The 10,651-nt window shown below is 32.9% G+C and overlaps 1 protein-coding gene across 1 annotated transcript; it reads right to left on the reverse strand.

Moving 5' to 3' along the window:
* Positions 1-2,459: 2,459 nt before the first annotated feature.
* LOC130957456 (probable transcription factor At1g61730) lies at positions 2,460-3,516 on the reverse strand. The gene is made up of 2 exons (XM_057884314.1): positions 2,507-3,516; positions 2,460-2,463 (listed from the first exon to the last, which is right to left on the reverse strand). Exons 1-2 carry the CDS (start codon positions 3,514-3,516, stop codon positions 2,460-2,462), a joined length of 1,014 nt encoding a protein of 337 aa, XP_057740297.1.
* Positions 3,517-10,651: the final 7,135 nt, after the last annotated feature.

The following is a 10,651-nucleotide window of genomic DNA, read 5'->3' on the forward strand; positions in this document are numbered from 1 at the left end:
TGAAATTCCTATTGTTTTTATATTAACTTTTCCACACTTTGTAGATTCAATGGTCAATTATGCAGGCATTAAGATGGATGAAAAGAAAGAAAGACAAATTGCACACTTTAGATAAGATGGTGAAAGTATGGTTGGAAAGATTGAACTTGCACACATGAGGGACATAACCACAATTCAGTAGATAGAGAAAAGCCATCAAACCATGGTATTTGAATCCGGAGATTGGGTTTGGATTCCTTGGAGAGAAGAAGAGTTTCTCATTCAAGATTCGAGAACAAATCTTTTTAAGAGAGAGGATGATACGTGGTCAAAAGACATTTTTGTCATTTTAGAGCTAAGGAGCAAAAAGATAATCTCGTTATGTTCAAAAATTTGAATACTAGAAAAATTATACCATGCCAGTCTTGAATATCAAGAAAACTAAGAGTACATCTCAAAAATAATGGTACTGAAATGACAACTCCTCATAAAGCCCATTGGACTAAGACAAGACAATAAAAAGCCTAATAATGCTTTTCAAATTCAATGAGGCATAATTTATTATTAATTTTCAAAATTTTTAGACATTTATTTTAATTTATTTTGCTGTTAGAGTTTATTAAAAGATTTGATTTACTTCTGATTTGCTTAATAGTATTTTTAAAAATTTTAAATTTAAATTAAATCTGATCTAATATAATAAGATTAAATATGATTTAAATTAGTTATCATATCTTTAGGATTTTAAAATTTAAATCAAATCTGGTCAAATCCAATAAGATCAAATTTAATTTAAATTAATTATCTTATCTTAAAGAGATTTAAATTAAGTTATCTTATCTTTTAATTAGTTTTTTAGGGACCTATTTAAACACATTTGGTGAGACAATTTACACAACTTTTGATGAATAAAATTTTCTTAGCGTTGTATGTGCGTTTTTATAGTGTGATTAAGTAAGGTAAGTGATTTGCTTAAGTTTTCAAAGTCAGATTCTTTGAAGGTCTAACAGAAAAAACCCTTCTGGTAACCTAAGAACAAATTTTTTAGAGGTCTAGTAAAAAAATCCTTACAATAACCTAAATTGCTAAGAACAAATTTCTTAGAGATATAGTAAGAAAACCCCTTACATATCCTTTTTATATTTTCACTATATCTTTTCTTTTGCATCTTTTCTCTATTTTTTTCTTATCCCTTTATCCTTCGTTATAATTTCTTATCACAAATTCGGACAGTTTTTTTGTCTCTCTAATATTACCTTTTACCAAAACACTCTCCGGATCGCTTTTAGCCTTTTACCAAAACACACTCCGTATCATTCGGAAAGAAAAAAAACCTATACCACATCAAACAAAATCAAACAAAAGCACCAATATTCTCCTGCCAAAGCCAATTAAGCAATTTTCTACCCATACAATATGCAATAAAATGAACTGTTTCGCATTTTGTTTAAAGAAATCCTCGACCCTTTTGATTAATGAATCATTAAGAGAAATATTAGAAATCACAAAAACATATATCCAGTACTGTCCTACACGATAGAAAAAAAAGTGCAGCGTCAAACAACCATGTTTTTAACGGTTAAGATATTCAAAAATCATCAAAATTTCCAAACTACTAACGAACAAAATAAAAAAGTGGCATATATAACAAGATCAGGAGACATATAGCCCAGCAACCAACTAGTTTAAATATGAAACTATATTAAATTCATACAATTGCATATTCCACAAATGCTCGATACACTTCGTCCTGTTTTAGATAATGTATCATCCTTTGCTATCTGAAAAATAACATAAAAAGTAGAAAGGGTGAAACAAATATTCTTCGAATAAAAAAATAATCCATCCATTTAATTATTTTTTTCAGCCAATAGGATTATTAAAAACTATTTGCTTTTAACTTCAAGAAAAACATAACTCACAGACAATAGTTTGACTTAGCATAGTATTCCCTTTTATTGTTTTGTTCTATAATTCTCATAGGTGAGTTATGTTTCTTCTTGAAGTTAATCATCTGCCATAGAAGTACACCAAATACTTGAAACTTAAAAAGTTATAGCGATATACAGACTTGTGCTAAAATCGCTCATAATCTTACTATGACAGAATAAGAACAAGCCAAACTAACAATAACATTAAAACTTAGAAAAACTGAAACTAAGCTGCAGGAAAATCAAAATTGAAAGACTGTCAAATTAATTTTTTTGTGAGTTGGATTTTGGTGAACAAGTGAACTAAAACCTCCATTTTGCTTTCCTTTCCTCCAACTCCCAAACATAAAATTCTTGAATCAATGGAGATAAATATATATCATATCATACAATACTAAAATGCCATGAACCTAAACATGTCAAAATAAAATCAAAATGCCAGAATCCAAAAAAAAAAAACAAACAAAAAAGCAACCAAGATATATACCTAGGAGGACGACGAGCTATTTGCTTGATATATCAACTTAGCTTGTTCGGCGTAGAATTCAGCTATCTCCGCATACAATTTATTTTCAGCGTCTTTGAATTTCCTCCACCTAGCCTCGATGTCTTCCCTCTTTGAGACTCCAAGTAACTCTATTCCCTTTCTAATATAATCTTCACTGAAAGGCTTACCAAAAGTCCCATCGTACTTCAACATTGAAGTCAAAGCTAAACTAGTCACAGAAAATTCACTCATCCTTCTACCTTCATTTGAATCCAAAGGTTCAGAATTTAGTTTGGACTTTGCTTCAGCTTTTCCATTTGAATGGGGCACTAGCGCCTTCTTGGGATTAATCTTCGCAGACTTCTCATTATTAACTGTATCCTTTTTCGCAGTTTCGTTGAGCACTGCTTCACCGCCACGGCCATTGTGGCCCCAAACATTCTTTCCCAACTGAAGTGCTTCCAACTCGTGCGGCTTTAAGGTTGTCCCCTTGCCGTTCTTCTCTTTTTCTAGGTTGTTCTCAAACTTCTTCTTCAGCCGGCGGATCTTCTCCTTCAATTGCATGCATGATACATTTGCCCGAATCAAATTCGACCCCTTCATAAAATCGTAAAATTCATCAGCGCATTTATAGGGTTCCTTCCCTGTTTTCGCGATGAACTCAGACAGGCCTTTCAAGATACCTATCTCATCTTCCTCGCTGAAAACCCTCTGAAAGAGGGATTTGGATTTCTGCGGATCCTCTTTAACGGAGCCGACGGCGTGATCCTCCTGTGCCTTCTTCCTACATTTTGGTTGGTTCGAGTGGTCGATACTATTTTCGGCTGCGCGCTTTGACCCGGATTTGGTTTGACTGACAGAAGCCGAAGGTTGAGACTTCAACTTTGGAGAGGGTTTAGAAGAAGATGATGAGGGTTTGGAAACCTTTTGCGGTTGAGGCTTCCTGGGAACTAGCACATGTTTCTCCCGTTCATCTTCGCCTTCGTCTGTATCTTCGTCCTCGTCAGCTGAAGTTGCTGCTTCTTCTTCCTCGCTGCTATCTTCTTGTTCGGGCTGAGGCCTGGGAACCTGCGATTCGTCGTCAGAGTCTTCAGGAGCGACTTGCTTCTGCTTCGCCATGGAAACTCCGAAATTCAGGAGGGAAAATGTGAATTTAGGATTAGGGTTTGTCTTAGTTCACTCTTTGGACAGGAAGGAAAAAGTGAATTTAGCGACTTGCTCTTTTAACACTTTATATGCTAATTATTATATATATTAATACCTTATAACATTTTCATTACCAATTTAATTTCATTTTATCAGTCATTCTTAAATGTTAAATCAATTATATTTTTAATTATATACAATAAAAAATATTTTAGTTATAAATTCACTTATTTATATAAATTTATTTTAATTTTAATTATAAATTTATTTTTTTTATAATTATATGATATTTATTAATATTATTTTTTAAATATTACTTTTTTAATAAATACTTATAGTATATAATAGTATAATAGGTATAAACTAATTAATAAATTATTTAAATTTAAAAATAATAGTTATTTTAATATAAAAAAATAAAAATATTTATGATAGAGTAAAAATAATAAAATAGTTATTGTTCTTATTCTATATTATTCTAGAATGGCTGAATTATTCTTAATATGTCAATAAAAATATATATTTTAAATTTTAATTTTAAATTTTGACTATTTTAGATTTTTTATTTATGTGAGACCGAGTCAATCGGTTCAACCAGTGATCCACCAGTTGAACCAATAATCCAGTGACCCAATAGCTTGGTCGGTTCAATCACCAATTCGGTTCTGACAACTATATTATACACTATAGGTTTTCCTTATCATTCTTTATACATGTATAACTATTATTGTCTCACCTTACTATTATGTTATCTTATTTTATTCTCTTTGTTTTCTTCTCCTTTTCACCCCAACTGCAATTAATTACCACCATGTATCATTATCGCATCTCGTTTTGTTTATCATTTTAACCCATAACTATCCATTGTGTTAAATTTTGAATTAAAGATTTGCTAAAAGAATTTTTTTTCTTATTTGATTTGAATATCTAGATGTATAACTATTATAGAGATATTTATTTTTCATATTTGCTTATTAAGTCATATTTTATTATTTTAAAAAGAAATTTAAGATATCAATTATTTAAAATTTTTGTTCAAATGATCAAAATTTGTCGATATTTATAAAAAATAATATCAAATATATTATATCCTCTTAAAAGAGTAATATTATATGGACACTACTATTTTAACTACTATCAACATATACAATTAACTTATAAAAAAGTTGATATTGTTGAGTAACTTTTCTACTCTCAATACTGCTTGTAATAATGCTTAATTTGTTTTGCATCTTATATATTAACTTCTATTTCTCTAAATAATAAAATTTTTATTCGATTTTAAAAAAATAATAGCAACTACTATATTGTTAGTTTTTTCTAATATTTTAAGAAATTATATTTTTAAATTATAAATTTGAGATAAAAATAAAAAATAATAAATTGTTAATAAGTAAAAAAAAAATTATGTTATTTAATTTTTTAATGTACAGAATAATTAAATTTAAACTAATTAGGTATAATACTAAAATTATTACAATGTTATTAAATTTAACAATCAAGATAAAAATATATAAATATTTGTAATTTTATTTATTTTCTTAATCTTATTTAATTTGAAGTAGATATAAAAATTTATATTTAAATCATACTTTTCTGGCATAAATTTAATGGCTAAAGAAACTTTTATTTTTTTTAGTTTTATATTCAACATGTTAAATTATCTTTAGTTTTATTATTCTTTCAGAATTTTTAATTTTTATTTTCATAATTTTTCCTTACCATTCTCTATACATATATCTATCATTATTGGCTTGTTCTCTCTTCGTTCTTCTTTTTCTTCTTCTTCTCCTTCTACATTCTCTTCCTCGATCATAATTAATATAACTCTTATATGATTCATCTACACTCCTATAAATATAATTAAGAAACAAATTTAAATAAATAAATTAAATATTTTATTTACCAGTCTATAACAATATATCTCTATAACGTAACAACACACATACACATACTGAAGTTTGATTTTGAGAAAAGGATAAATAAGTCCCTGACTTTTTGTCCCTCTAACCATTTAAACATACTTTTAAATTCTTGACCTCTTTAAAAGTTGGACATATGCATCTTTCTATTCATATGGATCTGTCAGACCCAACAAAAAAGTTTAACATGGACGCCACTATGCAGATATGGCTGTTACGGTGTCCTACGTGGAGAGAGAGTTTTTAAAACGAGATAAATTAGTCCCCCTTCTTCAAAACAATGTTGTTTGATTATTAGCCTTTAGCACAAACTTTCTTCCCTCAACTTATGTAAAACACGGTAAATTAATTATGAGCTAAGGGAATTAGCAAATTAAAAATTATAATTTAGAGAAGTAAAAATATTTAAAATATGAATTAAAATACTAATTTTAAAGGTTTTGGCCCAAAATTGAGCCAACGGACTAAACCAATTTGACCGGACCTATATTGGGTCCAAGGCCCAAATATAAAAGCTAAATCAGCCTTCTTCTTCCCTTACATTCAGCCAAACACACTGGGAAGAGAGTTGAAGGCACAAACCCTAACCTCCATTTTCACCCAAACTTTAATCTTCCATATCTTTCAATCCGTAACTCCGATTGACAAGCCATCTGCCACGTGTTCCTCTAGGAATTCTATTCAAACCCTTCTAAACAAAGTGGTAAGGAATTCTGAATTTCATGCCCAATTATCACCTCCCTTTAATTCTGCAATTTTGATTTTGAATATTGGGACATTTTATAATTTTGATGATTTAGGGTGCTCTAGTACGAGTTAGCATTGAGTTTTGTCCATGTAATCAGTGGATAAGATAAGAAATCACTAATCCCTTGTGAATTATTGAATTAGTGAATCCTAGTATTGATTATGAAGAAATTGAATGATATTAGATTGAGTTCATGTGAATTGGAGTTGAATTGGTGGATTTGGGTGCTTGAATTTGAGCCTTGGAAGATGGAAACTCATTACTATGGATTTAGAGGTTTAGAAATTTGAGAAGAGGAGAGATTTTAAGGTGTTTTGGTCTTGGGGAGAAATCGACCAAGGTATAGTTTTGGTTTCTCATAATTAATATATAATGTTGCGTGAAAACTTAGGCTAGTTGCCATAAGACATGCTTTAATATTTTGAACTGAACAGGGTATGTGTTGGAATGATTGTGAAATTGTTAAATGTGTATATATGTGTTGTATGATTGAGTTTGATGATGATTGTTGATAATGTGATATGTGATGATGAGTATTTGTGAGATTTGGGCTGGAGGCTATAACCTGTAAGTCCGAATAAGTATGATGAGTTGAGTTTGGTGTGGTTTGTGTTTGGATTGGAGATAACTGAGGATGATTATTGAGTTTTGGCAACGTTTGATGTATGATAATGTGAATATTGTTGAGAAATAAGGATAAGAGTGATTTATGTAAGAGGCATGGTACATTAGGTATTGGATGATTGATAAGTGATTGAATAATGTATAGAAAAAACCTGACCAAGGGAAAAAGAGTACAGTCTCCCCCTCTTGTCGACATCATTTAATGTCTCGAAATTGGCGCATTCCAATCCCATGTACCAGTCTTTCAAAGGAGGATTTTGGGAGTGATTTTGTAAATAAATCTACCAGATTATCACTTGAGCGGATCTGTTGGATATCAATTGTCCCTTGATTTTGAAGATCATGAGTAAAGAAGAATTTGGGAGAAATATGCTTTGTTCTATCTCCTTTGATGTATCCACCTTTAAGTTGAGCAATGCATGCTGTATTATCTTCAAATAGGACGGTTGGAGCTATCTTATGATCAATCAGTCCACATGATGACAGAATATATTGGATCAAACTCCTGAGCTAAAAACACTCGCGACTTGCTTCATGAAATGCTAGTATTTCGGCATTATTAGAGGATATTACAACAATCGTCTGTTTCGTGGACCTCCACAATATAGCTGTTCCACCATATGTGAACAAGTATCCTGTTTGAGATCTCCCTTTGTGTGGACCAGACAAGTATCCAGCATCTGCATAGCCAACTTATGACTTGGATCCATAGGGATAAAACAATCCCATATCAACTGTCCCATGAAGATATCGAAAGATTTGTTTGATTCCATTCCATTGTCTTTTGGTTGGAGAGGAACTATATCTTGCTAGTAAATTCACAGCAAATGATATATCGGGTCTTGTATTATTGGCAAGATACATTAGCGCTCCAATGGCACTAAGATATGATACTTCAGGACCAAGGATATTGATGAGCGGATAATTTGTACGCTTTTTGGCATTATTTTTAGTATGTTTTTAGTAGTTTGAGTTGAGTTTTTAGTATATTTTTATTAGTTTTTAGTTAAAATTCACTTTTCTGGACTTTACTATGAGTTTGTGTGTTTTTCTGTGATTTCAGGTATTTTCTGGCTGAAATTGAGGGACCTGAGCAAAAATCTGATTCAGAGACTGAAAAGGACTGCAGATGCTGTTGGATTCTGACCTCCCTGCACTCGAAGTGGATTTTCTGGAGCTACAGAAGCCCAATTGGCGCGCTCTCAACAGCGTTGGAAAGTAGACATCCTGGGATTTCCAGCAATATATAATAGTCCATACTTTTCCCAAGATTTGATGGCCCAAACCGGCGTTCAAATTCACCTTCAGATTTCCCAGCGTTAAACGCCGGAACTGGCACCTAAATGGGAGTTAAACGCCCAAACTGGCATAAAAGCTGGCGTTTAACTCCAAGAAGAGTCTCTACACGAAAATGCTTCATTGCTCAGCCCAAGCACACACCAAGTGGGCCCGGAAGTGGATTTTTATGTCATTTACTCATCTCTGTACACCCTAGGCTATTAGTTCTCTATATATAGGACCTTTTACTATTGTATTTAAAAACTTTTCAAAAGCGGAGGAGCTTTTGATCATGTTTTATGATTGAACCCTCTTTGGGGGAGGCTGGCCATTCGGCCATGCCTAGACCTTGTTCTTATGTATTTTCAACGGTGGAGTTTCTACACACCATAGATTAAGGTGTGGAGCTCTGCTGTACCTCGAGTATTAATGCAATTACTATTGTTCTTCTATTCAATTCCGCTTGTTCTTTGTCCAAGATATCACTTGTTCTTCAACTTGATGAATGTGATGATCCGTGACACTCATCATCATCCTCACCTATGAACAAAGTGACTGACAACCACTTCTGTTCTACAAGCAATCAAGGCTCTAGTGAATATCTCTTGGATTCCTGATACACGATGCATGGTTGATCGCCTGACAACCGAGTGCTCGCCTGACAAACGAGCCAGCCATTCCGTGAGATCAGAGTCTTCGTGGTATAGGCAAGAACTGATGGCGGCATTCAAGAGAATCCGGAAGGTCTAACCTTGTCTGTGGTATTCTGAGTAGGATTCAATGATTGAATGACTGTGACGTGCTTCAAACTCCTAGCAGGCGGGGCGTTAGTGACAGACGCAAAAGAATCGATGGATTCTATTCCGGCCTGACCGAGAACCAACAGATGATTATCCATGCTGTGACAGAGCATAGGCAACATTTTCACTGAGAGGATGGGAGGTAGCCACTGACAACGGTGAAACCCTACATAAGCTTGCCATGGAAAGGAGTAAGAAGGATTGGATGAAGACAGTAGGAAAGCAGAGAGACGGAAGGGAAGGCATCTCCATACGCTTATCTGAAGTTCCTACCAATGAATTACATAAGTACCTCTATCTTTATCTTTATGCTTTATTCGTATATCATTATACCCATTTGAGTCTGCCTGACTAAGATTTACAAGGTGACCATAGCTTGCTTCATACCAACAATCTCCGTGGGATCGACCCTTACTCGCGTAAGGTTTATTACTTGGACGACCCAGTGCACTTGCTGGTTAGTTGTGCAAAGTTGTGTAGTGATCACAATTTCGCGCACCAAGTTTTTGGCGCCGTTGCCGGGGATTGTTTTGTGTATGGACAACTGACGGTTCATCTTGTTGCTTAGATTAGGTATTTTTTTCTTCAGAATTCTTAAGAATGAATTCTAGTGTTTCATGATGATCTGTTGAAGTCTGGCTGGCTGTAAAGCCATGTCTAATCTTATTGGACCGAGGTTTCAACTGATCATCACAAGAGCTTGTTGATTTCTATCAATCTTGCTATTGGAGCAATGATGCTAAGGCTTGGCTGGCCATTGGCCATGTCTAGTGTTTTGGACCGAAGCTTTCTTTGAAAGCTTGGCTGGCTGTGAAGCCATGTCTAATTCCTGGACCGGAGTCTTAGACTAGCATTGCAATGATTCCTGGAATCCAAACTGAGAATTCTGAAACCTTTATTTTCTATTTTCATATAATTTTCGAAAAAGCACAAAAAATTTACAAAATCATAAAAACCAAAAATATTTTATGTTTCTTGTTTAAGTTTAGTGTCTAATTTTAAGTTTGGTGTCTTGCATGTATTGTTTATTTGATCTTGGTTCTATTTTCAAGTCAATAGTACAGGGAACTGAAGATTCAGAACATGCAGCAGAGGAATTACACAGAAAAAGCTGGGCGTTCAAAACGCCCAGTGAAGAAGGACAGACTGGCGTTTAAACGCCAGCCAGGGTACCTGGTTGGGCGTTTAACGCCCAAAAAGGTAGCATTTTGGGCGTTAAACGCCAGAACGGACACCATTCTGGGCGTTTAACGCCAGGATGGCACAAGGGGGAGGATTTTGTTTTCAATTCAATTTTTTTCAAGTTTTCAAAGTTTTTCAAAATCAAATCTTTTTCAAATCCTATCTTTTCAATCAAATATTTTCAAAATTAATTTCTTTCCTTTTTCAAAGATACTTGCTATCAATTAATGATTTGATTCAACATTTCAAGTATGTTGCCTTTTCTGTTGAGAAAGGTTTAATGTTTGAATCATATCTTTTCTTGATAGCCAAGTTATTAATTTTTAAAATCAAATCTTTTTTTTAAATTGTTTTCAAATCATATCTTCTCAATCACATTTTTTAAAACCAATCATATCTTTTTAATCACATCTTTTTCAAAATAATTTTCAATCAAATCTTTTTGATTTCTAATTTCAAAATCTTTTTCAAAAATCACTTGATTCCTTTTCCACTGTGAGTTTTCGAAAATTATCAATCAATTTTTCAAAATGATTTTAAAAACTTTTTAATTC

This window comes from Arachis stenosperma, chromosome 10 (assembly GCF_014773155.1).
Source record: "Arachis stenosperma cultivar V10309 chromosome 10, arast.V10309.gnm1.PFL2, whole genome shotgun sequence".
NCBI lineage: Eukaryota > Viridiplantae > Streptophyta > Magnoliopsida > Fabales > Fabaceae > Arachis > Arachis stenosperma.

Bases quoted from the DNA above. Each gene is read 5' to 3' on its own strand.
- LOC130957456 (XM_057884314.1), bottom strand. From the start codon at position 3,516: ATGGCGAAGCAGAAGCAAGTCGCTCCTGAAGACTCTGACGACGAATCG.